This window comes from Carettochelys insculpta, chromosome 13 (genome assembly GCF_033958435.1).
Source record: "Carettochelys insculpta isolate YL-2023 chromosome 13, ASM3395843v1, whole genome shotgun sequence".
Taxonomy (NCBI): Eukaryota; Metazoa; Chordata; order Testudines; family Carettochelyidae; genus Carettochelys; species Carettochelys insculpta.
The window spans coordinates 4,347,786-4,365,613 of NC_134149.1; the positions used below are offsets into that span (position 1 = coordinate 4,347,786).

The 17,828-nt window shown below is 49.0% G+C and overlaps 1 protein-coding gene across 1 annotated transcript in view; it reads right to left on the minus strand.

Annotated features, from left to right (window-relative positions):
- The window catches only part of GPC4 (glypican 4), a 122,809-nt gene extending 111,978 nt beyond the window's left edge, over positions 1 to 10,831 (minus strand). Inside the window, exon 1 of the mRNA XM_075007739.1 lies at positions 10,477 to 10,831. Within this exon, the coding sequence (XP_074863840.1) occupies positions 10,477 to 10,648 (172 nt within the window). The 5' untranslated portion in view covers positions 10,649 to 10,831. The remainder of the gene's footprint in view (positions 1 to 10,476) is intronic.
- Between the last annotated feature and the right edge of the window lie 6,997 nt (positions 10,832 to 17,828).

Consider the following 17,828-nt stretch of genomic DNA (forward strand, 5'->3'; position numbering starts at 1 on the left):
CAAAGCCAATAATTATGAACACAAATAGGATTTACTCTTTCTGGTTTCCAAATGCAACAGTAGATAAAATTTGTTTACGAAAGTGCACAATCAAGGCTGAAGGGACATATTTTCTCAGCTTTTGAAAGCAAAGGCCAAAGTATTTCGTTTCCTACAACTTTCCTGGGTCCAGAAAAATCAGTCTCACTCTGAAAAGCGAGGCACCAAAATATTGTTTTTACAGTAAAGTCAGTATTGGGGAGCCCTAAGAATACATTATACCCCCGCCCCCCCACACACAGTATATTTAAAGAGGTGCAAGTACCTGGACAGTGTCTTCCTGCTTCCGTCTTTTGAACACGGAGGCTGTGCTTACACTAGCACTGAGCTTTCGAAAGAGGCGTGCAAATGAAGGAAACCAAAAGTGCAAATGAGGTGTGGATTTACATATCTGGTGCCTCATTTGCATATTCTCTTTCCACAGACTTTCTTTTGAAAGAAGAAAAGCGGCACAGGCGCGGCTCTTTCCAAAGTAAACCCCGCAGGGGGAGAAGGGCTCTTTTGAAGATGGGGTTTACTTTCGAAAGAGCCCTGCCTATGCTGCTTTTCTTCTTTCAAAAGAAGCCCTCTGGGAAAAGAATATGCAAATGAGGCACCACATAAGGGCATCTGCACCTCATTTGCATTTTCAGTTTCCTTCCTTTGCACGCCTCTTTCGAAAGCGCAATGCTAGTTCAGGCACAGCCAGAGTGAAGGCTAGCCCATGCCCCATCCAGTGGAGAACTGCTCCCTAATATAGTCTCATACTCTGTTTTTTTCCAATGTAGCTTTAAGATTCTCAGGCACCAGGATTCTCACATCTCTTGGGGGACTTCAATTACATAGATCTCACTGCGAAGCCTCGCTATTTAGTTTATTTACATCCGTCCCTCCTTTTAATAGTCCATCCTGCTTGGGGCCCTTTGTGGCTAGTCCTTATGCTGCCAGAGGGGCACCACTACCACCCAAGCTATGCAAAGGCTGCTGACAACACAAATGTACACGTGCCAGTTACAGTGAACTGAACTTGGTCCCAGGCAATGGGATGAACAATGGAAGAGAACCTGGCAAAGTACAATGAATATTTTAGGAATTTGTGCAAGAAAAAACAAACAGGAGTTATCTTCATAGTCCCAAGAGAAAAGCACAAAGAATGAGAAGAATATTAACAGATTATCACCCCAGTGACTAACGTGAACAAAGTCATTGATGTCCTCATAAAAGAAGCTCTCATCCCAACTGCACCGAGTGCTTCTCTCTACACCTACAACAGTAGGCCCTATTAGCACATCCATTCATCCTTTTGCTCAAGCTAATGTTGTTGCTTGTGAAAGGTGCCAATAGGTGGCAGGCAATTTTTAGATGCTAAGGGTCAAGCTCACTGTGATCATCTGGGAGCTCCGGCATCCTTGGGGCATGACTGGTGCTGAACCAGAGAATTTGCCGGACAAGAGGAGGTCAATACTGTCTAGCAGCACTACCAGCACTTCCACTGCTTACTGGTCTCAGAGGACATTTAGAGGTAAATTACAGCTAAATACTAGCACACAACAGAGAGCCAGGACTGGTGGCTGTAAACAAACTCCATGGGAACATGGGAAACTTGGCCACACCCATGATAAGTGGTCATCCAGCTAACTAAAGTTATGCTGGACCAGCATGTGCCAGGCTAGTGAGGTTCAGCCTTCCTTAGTTCCCATTTGCACTGTATAGGGAAGAGGCTTCCTATAGCTATTCTGTACTCAGAGAATGAGAAGGCAACTTACCCCCATACCCCTTCAAACCTTGGCCTCTCCAGCCAACCTAGCACTGACCAAGGTATCAAATGTAAAGGATGATTCTTTCTTCCATGCAAACTCCAGCATGCTATGGAAACCAACACCACATTTTGCATGAATGGGCTCCAGAAAATTTGCCAAACCATGGTTAGCCACAGGTGGAGGAGATGCACATCCAACCAGAGGTCTACTAAAGCAATTCAATGCGTACTCCTAAAGTACGGGGAAGAAGAAAGGCCCTGGGACTCATATCAGGCTGTGCCCTTGGACTCTGCTTTGGTTGCTACCTTCCACTTTAACATCTTGTTCAGACATAACTGGTAACCCTGAAGTCCCTTCCCCAGTCTAGCTGCAGGAAAGGTGGAAAAAGTTGAGAGCGGCCCATGACAGATTAACTCCTGTTGGCTGCTGTGACTGGCACACCAGAGGGAAGCAGGTCTCCCGTGATTAACGCCTGCCTCCTGGCTGCTGTGTGAGGAGGTTTCTGCTGCTCCCCCACCTGCCCCAGACTTCTTTTGGTGAGAAGGAGAGGATTCTTCCCCCAGGAGTATTCCCAGCACTGCTGCTCCTATGTGGATTACATTGCCTTCTGCAGCTATAGAGTAAAGCCACCAAAAATGCACAGCTGTTACACGGCCAGCTACCGCGGCTCTGAAATCGCAAAGCACCACCCTTCTCCCCCAGACCTTCACCACCCAAGAAGCAGCCCTCGCCGTGGTGCACACAAGCAGAATCCCACGGTGCTTGCAAACCTCCTGCTGCCGTAAGATACCTCGTGCTAAACCGCGGCCCTGGCTTTGTTTTAGTTCATTTTTAGCACAAGATGTCAAGAGACTTGTTATAAGAAAGCCACAGAAAGCCTCCCTGAAATTACAAGACAATATTAAAAAACACTGCTCGGATAGCTGAGGCCTCATGCACACTTTCATTAAGTCTTAACCAAAGCTACATGTCTAAGGACACAGCTGATCGTTTCAGGTAATTCTAACAGTGGATAATAATTTGACTATAAATTGCATGGAATGTAATAACTGCTTATTCTGGCACAAGAAACTGTCCTTTCGACAAAGTGTCTGCCAAAGAAAATGATACTCCCACTCAGACCGGACCATTGCAAGCCGGCCCTGTAAACCACAGGATGAACACTGCAGTTTGCAAAAGCACACAATGCTGTAATCCAGCAAAACGCTGCTCTGAAAACTTGGAAGTGCAGAAAGTACAGTGCAATGCAAACAAAAGCCAGAGAGAAATCGGTCATGTTACAGCAGTGACTTACTAAAAGTAAAATGGGGAAGGGCAGGAGAGTTTTATATCCAACCTGACCAGACAACAAGGGGGCTAGGGGAGGGGAGAGCTTTTTAAAAAATTAATATACGGTCATTTTCCTTGACAGCCACTAACGTGCTCCTTGGGACAAGCCCGACCACCCTCCTCCCACAACCATGAGCAGCAAATCAATCTGGGAGCCAGAACTCTCATTACCCTAAAGCAGTGTTTCCAAACGCGTGGTACGCAAAAGGGGTGAGTGGCAGAAAATAAATGACGAAAAATCAGGAGATCAGCCTTCTCGGTGTACCCTCTCTCCCAGTGCAGTCCCAGGGCTTAAGTCCTGAAAGGGGTACTGCACGTGATTGTTTTATGTTTGGAAAACACTGCTCTAAAGTGATGCCAAATACCCATTTAAAGAGGCAATGGCATCATCTGGCACCACACTGATTGGCTGCAGAGCGTTACTTTCAATCTCTGTACATCGGAGACTTGCAACTTGCTGTGGGTGCAGAATCCACACAGAGTAACCTTTCCTCAGGAAAAGAAGAAAGATATCTATTGTCTGATCCAACCAAAAAGCGGGATTTGTACAGTGTTCCCTGCAAGCTGAGCCCTTGGGCAGCCGCCCAGGAGAGATTTAGGGGCTGCTCACCTGATTAGCAGAGCGCCCACGGCCGCCCAGCGCTGGCAGCCTGTGAGTGTGTCTATGGGTGGTGCACATTTGCACACGCCTCAGTGTGCATAAGATTTATTCTGCCCATGGATGAAAAAAAATTAGAGTGAACACTGGATTTGTACTTCCACAGTATCTTTATGAGGCCACTACAAGAAAGGCATCATCCCTACCAGAGACACATTAGTACGAATTACAGGAGGGAGACAAATTGCAACCATAGACAGGGAAGTCACCGTCATGGATTCACGAACTTTTTCTGGAAGAGGAGATGGTCTCATGAACACAAGAGCTGGAACCCATCCAAGGAACATAACCAGCGTTCCCTATAAGCTGAGCATTTGGGTGGCTGCCCAGCAGAAATTGAGGTGCCACTCAGCTGACTAGCAGAGCGCCCACAGCCACACACACTGGACAGCCTGTGTTTCAATTGTGGGTGCACAACTGAAACGCCTTGGTGCGCCTAATGAAACATACTCCCCCAAGGATGGAAAAACCAGAGGGAACCCTGAACACGATATAAGAAATCTATCCATGCTGGTCGTTTATATTTTCAGAAATGGCTCACAATAGGACTGGACCACCATCAAAACACACGCCAAAACCGATCTGTGCAGAGCGTACCCAGACTGGAGGACAATACCACCTTGAGCCGTAGAACATACCGATTTCTCCTTGAATGTTACCCAATCAATCCCTTTTAGACATCTGTGTGTGAAGCAGAAGCATTAGTACTTTTATAAAAAGGGAAAGGCAAAGCTAAGGATAGGTACAGTAGTCCCCTGACTTAAATGTAGTTGTGTTCCTGGGGAACCACACATATGTCAAATTTCATGCAAGTTGGGACCAGGTGGGGGAAGGACCCTGCCACCTTGGTTCCCTGGTCCTGGCTACACCTGGCTCCCTGCTCCCATGAGCAGCGGGGAGCCAAGAACCAGGTGGCAGCTTGTGGGAGCACTAGTGGGAGCTGGGAGACCGACCATACCATAAGCTTCAAGACAGTAACAACACTACTGGGGCTAGAAGTAGAATCCAGAATAGCGTATTCAAAATCTTACTGATACATTTCAACAGAGCGAAGCCATCTGCAGAGGGCATTTTGGAATGTCTCCATCTACAGTCGTATATCCCGTTTTGTTAGGGCTGAAGGAGGTACTTAACATAAGAAGAAAACAAGTTCCTGCTTGTTAAAGAAAACAATTTCTATTTATTCTGCTACACAGGTACGTGTATCGACAGCTTTTACCTAGCCCTAAGCAAATGTGAATTTGTCAGCTGTACAACAGTTATAAGTATCACCTCATACTACTTGCTGTAAACAAATGACCATTTACATTAGCAAGAAAGATTACACTATGTTCATGGATAACAACCTACCCATTTAGGGGTACTATATTACGTCCTAAACTTGGCCTAAACTATTTTTAGATCTAAGTCTTAAGTGACGATGCACAGGCAATAGGTAGTGAATATTAATATTGTGTAGAAAAAAATGCCACTGAAAAGAAAAAAAGTGTCTGGTGGAATTTGACTGTTTCAGTTCGAAAAGGAGAAAAAGAACAGTTACACAGTTCTCCCATGGGACATAATTAGGGTGAGAATGTACATATCATGTATATCACACTCATGATAGAATCATTTTATATGCACTTCTATTCAGAATGTGAGCTTCATGTGTTTTATAGGACAATTATATTAACTTAACTCCTAACTGTTCCTCTTTAATTTAACTACTGCTAAAAGTGCAAATTAGGCGCTCAGATAGATGAGCTGAGAACAATATCAAAGCACTAAAATAAACCTAGACAAGCTTCATAAGCCATTCTGCTTCCTTCCTCCAAGGCACCTGTCTACCTACTGCGTCCTGAAACTGGGTGCAGAGTTCTCCTCACCATAAACTCAACACAGCAGCTATTTAAGGCCCCATTCCTGCAGCTGACTGAGTCCCTCAACCTCCACCCCACCCCTCAGGGGCTTTCACCCACATATTTGGGCTGTTGTTGGGTGTGGTGTTTTAGGAGTCCAGGCTTAAGAGAATTCTGGTTTAACCTCCCACTGTTTTGACTGCAGAAATGGCAACACCCTCCCCTTCCCCCCTAATTTTCAGGAAACACTTCAGAAGCTTTGTCTGCGCTCCTCCTGCAAGAAGTTGGAAAGTGACTGGGAAAAAAAAATCCAAGCAAAGTCTGTCAAACTGTTAAAAATAACCTAACTAACTTCAGTAATAAAAATGCAGAGTGGCAACGAGCTGGCCTCTTTCTGTGCTTTGTACACCTCTACCCAACATCACAGCCCCCCAAACGTTACCTCCAAAGCACACCCTTGTAAACCCCTTCCTCCCCATGTTTCAGTGAGCCACCAGAATTTAACAGGCAGCTCTCTGAGTAGTTTGCATAAGCGCCCCCAATGTAATACAGGTTAAAAGATTTATCTATGTAAAATACTGTGCTGCTGAAACTTGGTTCTTGCATGCAACCAAGATTTTGCATAGGATGTTTTCAATTCCCTTTGCTCACTATGCTCCTGAGTAGATGAAGAGACGCACCTTGCTCGTTCTAAAGCAAACTAATGTCAGCAGCTTGCCAAAGCAACTCACTCTTAAAGAGTGATGAAAAACTAAACACAACTTGCACCCCTTCCCCATCTGAAAATGTAACAAGCAGTAGCTAAGATTACAGCAACATCTATTTTTTTTGCTGTGTTCGGCTGAGAGCTTTTTTCCTCACGTTCACTATTTTCTACGTAATTATCAACTGGTCCAATCCTACATCAGATCCACGCAGACAGATCCTTAATGAGCATGGAGACCCAGTGAAGGTGAGAGTGGACTGAGCTCTACGGGATCATATCAAGGTCTGTTTATGTGGCTCTGAGTGCACTATTGGGCCTCAGTTTCCCCTTTTTGAATGGAGTGTTGAAAGAGGAATGGGAGTGAGAACTGGAGCCAGAGGAGGTTAAGTACGAAGATTAGGCAGGTATAGTACCTAAAACTAGCTTTATTAACTTTAGTTAAAACTAAGTGGATTTTAATGTGTACTGTCTCTTTAAGGCACTATAATATACACAGACCACTCACAAAAAAAATGTTTTAAAAGATTCTTGATTGCCTCATCTGAACGGGCTTAGCATTAAGATGGCATCTAGGGTTTAGGATTCCAAGACTTGTTGCTTTGTGAATAAGTGATTTCATTTATCCCAACGGAAACAGGGACATACCCTAATTAAATACTTTTGATGAGTAAGTTGAAGGAGACCCTCTTTTTGTTAAATAATCTCTTCCGATCATCACACTTCTGACGTCTTATTTCAAAAGCACAAGGTCAAGCTGAGAGCCCTGATAAGACTTCCATCGGAGAGCCTGTCAGCCTGATATACTCCTGACACCCTCCACAGCACATCAGATCATCTTAATTATGATATAGAAATAAAGAGAAGGTCAAATCCTTGAGATATAGTGGCTTCTGAGAAGCCTGATCAAACACCTACTGTTACACTGACCCAAGCGTGGATCTTAAATCAACACCAGCTTATTTTGTACAAGCCATTTTAAAAAGCAGGAGGGTGCGGGGGAGAGGAGCAGGGTTTTTTAACTCAAAGCGTTCGGGTGTTTCTCCTGAAAACATTTCTCGAAGGAGTAAGAAGACCCCTGATTTTATTCCAACAGCTGTATGCTAAATGCACATCAAGCGGCTGACAACATAAAAGTACCACTGACTGAAATCATTTTAGTTTGTGTCAGTGAAGAGGATAATATATGCGTATTGGGAGGGCACAGCAATGGTAAAGATTACTCCTGCTTCTATATTAGCAGTCTAAAGGTATTTACTTGGGTCTGTCTGTGTTGTGACAGTGTCCTAGACTCAAATGAATGCCTCTAACACTCCACATTTTTGAGCCATTCAGTCATGCATTTTTGTTATTGTTGAAAGTAGTGCGAAATTGCAGTCTTTGGTGGTCTCCCAAGGATTCCAGCTAAAAAAGCACTTCCTTTGTTCCTCAGGAGAATGCAGTCCAGTAGGTCATTCAAAAGGGGAAATAAAAGCAGCAGCCCTGGGAGGGAGATGAAGGATGAAACAAAAAGAATAAAATGTTTTGGGTGTGAGCACATTAACTACCATTTCCTACTGCTGGCTACTAAAACACTCCTGTCCCTCGGACAGACAAGGATGTGTAAAATTGTTTCTCGAGATGTCGTTTTCCTAAAGGACAGCTTGACTCGTGAGATGTCACTGAAATCTTCGTCGGTTTAGTGAAAGGAGCCATTTCTTGCCCATGCATTCGTTTTAAGGACTCCTGCCTAGACGAAACAGAATGCAGCTACATTCCCTACCAGCAGCTGACAACAATTAATGTTTTTCTCCTGAATAAGAGTCAAGAATTCCAAAATCCATTCTGTTTGCATCATGCAGCTCGAACAGAATTGCCTCTTTGAAGAGTGAGAATGAGGCACAAACTTAAACAACACTGCTTCTAACTGCACCAAAGGTAAATAAGCATTCGCCTTTCCAGGGTGAATCTTGGCTCATTCCAGTTTTGCTAGGGAAGGGGCTGAGAACAGCCTTCAGGATACTTACTCACTCACTCACCCCCACACACACAACACACACACACTCCTGTCCTATCTAGCCAAAACACACACACGCACTCCTGTCCTATCTAGCCAATTTGTCAATTTTTATTTCATTTGTTTTCTTTCTATTCAATTTCCTTCATCTTAGTTTTCTTTCATCAAAATTTTCCAGAGCCGAAGAAGTGGGCCTGTCCCACAAAAGCTCATCACCTAATGAACTATTTTTAGCCTTCAAGTGCTACAGGACTGCTTTTTAGGTTTACTAAATTGTTGCGTCACCAGCTTCTATCTGAGTTTGCAGAAAGACAGACAGCTTAAGGGCAAACAGTGCCTAAGCAGTTGTGTACAAAGCATTTGGTCACTGCAAAGGTAGAGCAAAGCAGCACACTATGGGAAAAAGCAACTGGATCAAGCACATTAAAAAAGTCACCTTGCCGTCTGCTGAACAGAGCTCTCTTTGCCAGTCCAAGTCACCAAAGAACTTCATTAACTAGAGGAAACTGGTGGCTACTAAGCAAAAATGGTGGGGTTTAACATTCTCTGGCCACAAAATCCCACTCCATTATCTGCTGTCTGAAACCTCTCCAAGGCCTCAGAAATCACTGAATCTTCCTCTCTTTTCTCTCCTCCACTCGCACTGCAGTTAAACAGGAAAGGGATCCTACTAACTGTTAGGAAGCATAGTTCTCAAAACTTCTTAAAAACTCTGCCAGAAGACAGGTGCAGGATTCTTCCGGAGCCCTTCAAAGTCAAGAACCCAAACCCATGCTGGTGTGGACATGGTCTTCATGGCATCCCTCATCACAGATTTATTTCAATGCATTCGTTCATCCCCAGAGCTTGCTGGGGGAGCAGGCAGTAAGGTTGGTGGGGAGAAGAGGGGGAGCTGGTGGGGGGGGGGGGGGGCTCACAAGCCAGCCCAGACAAAAGAAAACAATCTTGGTAACCCCTCTCCCAAAAGACCCGGGGTCTCTCTAAAGCCGCACGCAGGCCTCGCCTGGGCTCATCTGCATGGCGATCTCCCCAGATTACGGTTTCCTGCAATCCGTCTTTTCAAACGCCCATAATTGCACGTGCAATTAACCCGAAGGTCAGAAGAAAAATCTTTCCAAGTACCTCCCTGAGCTTTGCCCGCATGCGCCAGGTTCCTTCCCCCGGCGGGGTCCGACGCGGTGGTCGGTCAGCCCAGCCCGGCCCGGCCCGGCCCGGCCCCGACCCCCACCCCCACCCCCACCCCCACCTCTGCACGGATGGAGTGCGCGGCTAGCAACTGCTTTGCCCCCGCCAAGGATGTCCAGAAAGCGAAGAGCCGGGGCCTTGCAGCGCCCGTCAGACAACCACGCGCAGTCCCGCGCGGGGGAGGGGGGGCAATGCACGTCCCCAAGTAACTTTCTCCCCGCCTGGCTCGCCCCGGGAGCGGGGGAGGGAGGCACAGCCCACCCGGGATCGAACGGAGCCAGCCGGGGCACAGGCGTCCCCAGCCCAGAAGAGCAGTGCGGGCAACTCCCAGCCCGAGCTGACAAAGGGAAGGAGCCCAGGGCCACGGGAACACCACCAAACCCTGCCCCCGGCGCGGATCGCTGCAGGCCCCCCGCCGCCTCTTTGCAAACCTCCCTTGCAACTCTCCTCGCAGCCCCCCGTGCTCCCTTGCACCCCCGCCCCCCTTTGCAACTCTCCTCGCAGCCCCCCCGTGCTCCCTTGCACCCCCGCCCCCCTTTGCAACTCTCCTCGCAGCCCCCCGTGCTCCCTTCCACCCCCCGCCCCCTTTGCAACTCTCCTCGCAGCCCCCCCGTGCTCCCTTGCACCCCCGCACCCCCTTGCAACTCTCCTCGCAGCCCCCCGTGCTCCCTTGCACCCCCCGCCCCCCTTTGCAACTCTCCTCGCAGCCCCCCCGTGCTCCCTTGCACCCCCGCACCCCCTTGCAAACCTCCCTTGCAACTCTCCTCGCAGCCCCTCGTGCTCCCTCGCACCCCCCGCGCTCCCTCGCACCCCCCGCACCCCTTTGCAACTCTCCTCGCAGCCCCCCATCTCCCTTGCACACCCCCCCGCCGCCTCCTTGCAAATCTCCCTTGCAACTCTCCTTGCAAATTTCGCTTGCAGGCTCCCCCCCGCGCGGCCGGGAACCGCTCCTGGCCAGCCCCCCGGCGCAGAGCGCCCCCCCGGCTCACCGTTGATCTCGTGGCTGGGCGCGTCGCTCTGGCTGAAGCCCTTGGCGGCGTAGAGCCGCCGCACTTCGGAGCAGTTCTTGGACTTGGGCTCGGCGGCCAGCAGCAGCAGCGGCAGGCTGCAGGCGGCCACCGTGCACAGGAGCGGCGGCAGGCAGCCGCTCGGCCGGGGCATGGTGCCGGGGGCAGGGGCCGGCGGTGAGAGGCGGCAGCCGGGCCCGGCGTGCGGCGGCGGCGGCGGCGACGGCTGGGTGAAGTTGGGGCCGGCAGGGGCGGGCGCCCAGGCAGGATCGCGCACGGCCGGGACCGGCCCCCAGGAAAAGCAGGAGCCGGGATCGCCCGCCTGGCGGGGCGGGGCGGGGCGGGGCGGGGCCGGCCCAGCGCTGTCCCCTCCCCCGGCCCGGGGAAGGCAGCGCGCTACCTGGCCCGGCCCCCGGCGGGGGAGTGACTCCAGCGTAGCTCCGCGGGGTCCCCTGCAGGCGCGGCCCGGCTTCCAGCGGGGCAGGGACAGACCCCGCCGCGGCTAGGCTCGGCCCCGCCCCTTGCCGCCCGAGGCGAGTCCGCTCCCGGGGGGCACGTGGCGCTGAGCAGCCCCCCCCGCCTCTAGCCAAGAGGCCCGGGTGGGAAATGCTGGCTCAGGGCTGCACCGGGACAACGCCAGGCCCCGGCACCTCCCTCCAGCTGCGCCCCAGGGCCGGGAAAGCTGCTCCGGGCTAAACCCCGCTGGCTGGTTGTCCCGCGGCGGAGGTGGCTCTGGGTTTTCAGCATTACCACCCGTGGCGCCCGGCCTGCCTGCCCTTAGTGGTAACCCGCTTGTCCAGCCAGCTTCTTCCGGTAGAGCGGCGCGCCCTTACCCTCCTCCCGCAGGGGGGAAACTGAGGCAGCTAGCGGGGAGGTGACTTGCACAAGGCCTCAGAAGTGTAACACACGACGTCTGAGGGCATCAATCTAAGGAAGAGCATTTACACGTGTTACAGCAAAGGTGAAAATAGTGATGAAGAGAAGGTCTAAAAGGACCAGAAAAAAAAAAGCCCATTTCCTCTTACAGTAATATCCAGCATCATTGGGCAGTTTGGCTTCCCTGGTGAAGGGTATAGTACACACAAAGCATTTGCTTCCTTCAACCTGAAATTTATGGCAATACACTTATTACAGACAACAGCCTATCAGGTCATAGGCTGATGCTGGGTCCAGTTTGCATCTCTGCCAGCGTCCTTCTGTGTGACCTTGGTTAAGTCACTTGGTCTTTGAATGCCTCAGAGTCTATTCTGTAAAATGGCAGTTAGATTCTGTCCTTCCTCCCAGCCTTTATCTGTGTTACCTTCAGGCCTTTGATGGAGGTTTGAATTTACTGACCCAGGCTGGGAGGATTGCTCCTGCAGGCTACCTAGACAAAGCCTTAGTACTCTGTCATACATAATTGATTGCAATACAGGTTACACCCAAGGTACAGCTGGATGTTGATTTCTTTGCAGAGGTGCCATTGAGGGTAAAGAAGGGCCTAGCCCTCCACCCCAATTTTGTACCAGGGGTCTACTTACCCTAGCTCCTGACGGAGCTCTTAACTGCAACACGGCCTGAGTAGGTTATGCTCAGAAGCTAGGAGCTTTGTGAGTTTGTTTATAAACAGAGACAGGTGATTAAGATAACAAAAGGCTTGTCATTAATGTCAACTAAGGCTCATTGGACAATCCCACAAGCATTGTCAAGCACACCAGTTAAAAATAGGCAAGAAAGGCAGAGAATAACAGGTAAGAATAGAGAGAAGGAAATAGTGGTGTCCCCCAGGGCTCTGTGCTCTTTTGACGGCTTTACACAATCCTAAATGATCTGGTCTGGCTATGGTCTGAAGAAGTGGGTCTGTCCCACGAAAGCTCACCTAATAAACTATTTTGCTAGTCTTTAAAGTGCTACTTGACTGCTTTTTGTTTTGATAGTGTATAGGCTAGCATGGCTTCCTCTCTGTTACTAAATGGTCTGGAAAGAGTTACAAAAGGATTTCACAAAACTGGGTGACTGGCAACACAATGGCCCATGAAATTCAGTGTTGAGAAATCCAGAATAATCCACATGGCAAAATAAAATCCCAAATATACATACAGCATGATGGGGTCTAAATTACCTGAATCCATCAAAAGAGAGATCTTGGAGTCATTGTCGTCTGAAAATATCTTCTCCATTTCTAGCAGCCATCAAAAAAACTCACGGAATATTGGGATTTATTAGCAAAAGAATAGATAATGAGACAGACAGTATCAAAATGTGTCAAGATGAATCAGTGGTACACACTGCTGTACACACACCTGCATATTGAATACTGTCTGTGGTTTTAGTCACTTCCTCTCAAAAAAGATATATGGGATTTGGAAAGTGTACAGAGAAGGACAGCAGAAATGAATCTGAGACTGAACATAATCCATATGAGGAGGCATGAAAAAGACTGGGACTTTTCAGTTCGGAAAATAGATGAGGAAGGGGGAGCTAGGACAGAGATCTACAAAATCATGAATGATGCGAAAACGTCAAATCAGGAAGTGTTATTTACTCCTTCAAACACCACGGGAAGCTGGAGTCACTCAGTGAAATTAATAGGCAGCAGATTTAAAACAAACGAAAGTATTTCTTCACAGTGAACCTGTGGAACTCTTTGTCAGAGGGCGTTGTGAAGGCCAAGACTTTAACAGGGTTCAGAGAAGAACTATATACATGGAGAAAATGTCCCTTGACAGCTGTTAGCCAGTGCAGGCAGAGGTCCAACACCATGTTCTGCAGGTCCCTCCTCTCCGTTTGCCAGAAGCTAGAAATGGATGAGAAGGTGAATCACTCAGTGATTGCCTGTTGTGTTCATTCCCTCTGAAGTACCTGACTTTTACTACTGTAAGAATACAAGACACTGGGCAAGATGTACCTTTGGTTTGATGGAGTCCAGCCATTCTGATGTTCTTACGTGGTATCCAGACTCATCTGCCCTTGCTGTGACACTATGTTCCACTCACCTCCCAGAGTCCTGACAGGATCTCTCTCTCTCTCTGTCTCTCTGGCTACGTCTACACGTCAAGCCAACATCGAAATAGGCTTTTTCGATGAATAACGTCTACACGTCCTCCAGGGCTGGCAACGTCGATGTTCAACTTCGACATTGCGTGGCACCACATCAAAATAGGCACTGCGAGGGTACGTCTATACGCCAAAGTAGCACACATCGAAATAAGGGTGCCAGGCACAGCTGCAGACAGGGTCACAGGGCGGACTCAGCAGCAAGTCGCTCCCTTAAAGGGCCCCTCCCAGACACAGTTGCACTAAACAACACAAGATACACAGAGCCAACAACTGGTTGCAGACCCTGTGCCTGCAGCATGGATCCCCAGCTGCAGCAGCAGCAGCCAGAAGCCCTGGGCTAAGGGCTGCTGCCCACGGTGACCATAGAGCCCCCCAGGGGCTGGAGAGAGAGCATCTCTCAACCCCCCAGCTGATGGCCGCCATGGAGGACCCAGCAATTTCGATGATGCGGGACGTGGATCGTCTACATGGTCCCTACTTCGACATTGAACGTCGAAGTAGGGCACTATTCCAATCCCCTCATGAGGTTAGCGACTTCGACGTCTCGCCGCCTAACGTCGAAGTTAACTTCGAAATAGCGCCCGACGCGTGTAGCCGCGACGGGCACTATTTCGAAGTTAGTGCCGCTACTTCGAAGTAGCGTGCACATGTAGACACAGCTTCTGTCTCTCTCACACACACACACACACACCCCACAGAGTTAGTAACAAAATAATAGCTAAAGCCTGTTACACCTGCTGGCAGGCAGGGCAGCAAAGAAGGCCCTCCACTTCTGTCTGTCTTTGGGCATTTTCTCCAGTGTAAAATTCTAAACTTAACAGTACCCCTTGAGTGACTTGCCACAAGGGGTGTGTCTACACTAGCCGGCTACTTTGAAGTAGCCAGCACAACGTCGAAATAGCATGCATCACATCTACACATGCCGTGTGCTATTTCGACGTTGAAATCGACATTAGGTGGCGAGATGTTGAAATTGTTATTTCGATTCAAAGATGGGAATAACGCCCTACTTTGCCGTTCAACATCGAAGTAGGGCGTGTGTAGATGATCCGCATCCTGCTACTTCGAAATAGCGGGGTCCTCCATGGCGGCCATCAGCTGAGGGGTTGAGAGACGCTCTGTCCAGCCTCTGCGAGGCTCTATGGTCACCATGTGCAGCAGCCCTTAGCCCAGGGCTTCTGGCTGCTGCTGCTGCTGCTGCTGGGGGTCCATGCTGCGTGCACAGGGTCTGCAACCAGTTGTTGGCTCTGTGGATCTCGTGCTGTGCAGGCCGAGTGTGTCTGGGAGGGGCCCTTTAAGGGAGCGGCTTGGGGCTTTGCTGGCCCCTTATTTCGACGAGGAGCACTTGTGTGTGTGGATGCTCCACATTTCCTTCCAGGGCGGCTCCTTTCAACGTTCTCTGTCGCTACTTCGACATTGAACATCGATGGCACCAGCCCTGGAGGACGTGTAGACGATACACGTCGAAGTAGCCTATTTCGATGTCCTTACTTCAAAATAGGCTACTTCGACGTAGTGTGCTAGTGTAGACATACCCAAGATGTCAGAACATGTTATTATTGGAGCTGAGTGGATCTAATATTTATTTGTCTTTCCTTCACATAGGAATTAAATACAGGACTCCTGTCAGCTGACAGGTAAATTATGTGCCAGAAAACTAGGGTTTTCAAGGGCCTAAGTACCCTGGGAATTATGGTTAAAGTTACCACCATCACCACCAAAATCTGAAAGGGTGCCTGCAGTGGTGGTGGAGCTCAGGGGGGTGCAACGTGAGAGATATGATTTTTCATAAGGGAGGGGGCACAGCATGATCAGCTGCTGGGTCTCAGGCTCATCCAGCTCATTAAAATATTTGAAATATGTTACAGTTTTAATGTCTGTGTCTTCACATTTATATACATGATTAATAACAGTTTCATATAGTACAGATTGATTTTCTTACACATGCTGAAAGGGTTTTTTTTTCATATGAACATAACTGAAATTTCTGTTGGTTTAGATGACATTTATATCAGACAGGTTGGGAGTGGGCTGCTAATTGCAGGGGTGAAAAGTGGAGCGAGCCTGACGTAAAAAGTTAGACCACCCTGTGGTAGCCCACTCCATTCGGGAGGGTTATGCGCGATCCATAGTCTATGCAGACTGAAGGATACCTACTGCCTAGAGGAGGCTGGTACAACCCTGGCCAATTAGAGCAGGGAGCAGTCAGCCAGCCAGGGCCAGGCTGAGCCCTACAAAAGGCTGCATGGGCTGAGAGCAGCTCACTCTTGCTCTAGCTATAGAGCAGGAGGGTTCTGTCTTCCTTGTAAGCCAGAAATGAGTGGCCACCTCAGACAGCAGTTTCCTCTGACCCAAAGGCTAAATGATGAATGGCAGTAGGTTACTGATGCAAGATGGCTATGGGGGCGGAGGGGGCGCTGGGAGGGGAGGACCCCTGAGTGCAGGGTCACAGCTGTAGGCTGTACTGTGAGGAAAGGGCACCATGGGGTGGAAGGGACAGGGCATTTCCTGCCCTGTTAAGGGGCAATGGCTCGTGGGTCACCTTTTGCACAAGCATAGTGGTTGGTACAACATAGGTAACGCTCCAGCTGTCACTCACTCACTCACGTCAGTGCTTTCCTTTTTTCCCCATATCAGCTCAAGTGTCCTCCTTGCAGGAGCATCTTTTCACTCTGGACGCCGCACACAATCTGCAAAATAGCAAGAAAAAAAGAGAGACCTTTGTTAAGGAGATGTAATGCCCATGAAAGGTTATAGGAATGTCAGAACCAGTTAATGAAGTCCTCTTTCCACTTCCCTGCCTCTGGCCACACATACGGGAAAGGCATGGCCCTCCTGTCTTATCACTGACCCCGCATAGGAACAAGAAACTTGCTCAGCTCCAAACTTTGCAGGAGCAGAGTGCACATCACCCAAGCTGATGTGAGGCACATTGTGTAAAGAAGGAATTAAAGTGCAAGTTCCAGCAAGTCTTTCTACCCCCACCAGCTCATAGAGAGATAGCAGGAATAAGGAGATCCTTTCTGTTGCCATCCCAGGCGTGGGGTTCTGTGTGGAAGGGACAAGGAAAACTTGGCTACCTGCAACACTTTGCATAGCAAAGAACAAAGCTGTTACAGCAGGCTAGCATGTGACAAACCCGAGCAGCTCCTCCCACCCCGCAAGTGAAGCTTCCCTTTATTTGTAAAGTAGATTATTTCTTCAGACCTTTGGGGCACATCCTGGCCAAGGGTTTGTCTGCACTGGCACTTGGCTGCACGGTAACATTCTGGCTCCAGGGATGTGGAAACCTTACCCCAACCACACAAGTCGCAGCGCTGTAAAGTGACATCGTAAACAGGCTCCCGCCACAGCACCGAGGCCAGGACCACACTGCTGCAGCTGTACTTTAAACACAGCCATGTGGACAAAGCAAGAGTCACCAATGCTCTGCTGCTGCCATGAGCAGTATGGGGTTCCAGGGATCTCTTTGTAGGCCCCAGGCCTAAGTCCTTGACAGTCAGACGTCCGTAAAAAAAAAAAATCACTGAAGTTAGCACTGCCAGGGGATGGGCATCTCACCCTTGTTGGGGTGGAAGTTGCTTCGGCGTGTAGGCCAGCAAATAGGGCCATCCATTCCCCTGAAGTTACACAGTGTCATGAGCGTGTGATCCTCTGCCATCTGCTCCTTGCAAAGCGTGAGCAAGTTCTGGGTTTCACAGCTCTGCCTTTTTCCCGCTCCAGCCTCTGTCTGGGAGACTATGTAAATTTTATCAAGAGCTCAGCAGGGAGCCATGGACATTCTATCCCACGATGAGAGAGTCTGCAGGGTCCGAGACAGCCTGCCATTTGTTACTTCCTAAATCCAGCAGAGAGGGGCCTGGCATGCCAAGAAAAAACACCCAGGGGTTGGTTGGGGAGTTAAGCAAGTTCCCGAGTCAAAGGTGGAAGCAAAACAATAACATTAAGGAAGAATTTTTCATTCAAAACTGGCCCTTTTTTCTGAAATTCAAACCCTCCCCTCCTGCAAAAATCTGATTTCTTGAGGAAAACACTCCCCAAACAGCCAGCCTTGTGTTACTGGTTCTCCTTCTTTTCCAGCCCAACTCTCCCTTTTTCAGTGCCAGAGGGGGAGGGAGGCATAAACTGGGATTTGAGTTGTGATTTGAGTTTTTCAGCTTAAATGTTCTGCCATACACTTTGCACAGCTTGGCATTTCTGATGGCCGTTCTCCAGGCGGGCTGGACCAATGTTTATAGTGGGAGTACTGAGAGACACTGAACCTAGATGTAAACCCTGGATGTGGTGGAAACCAT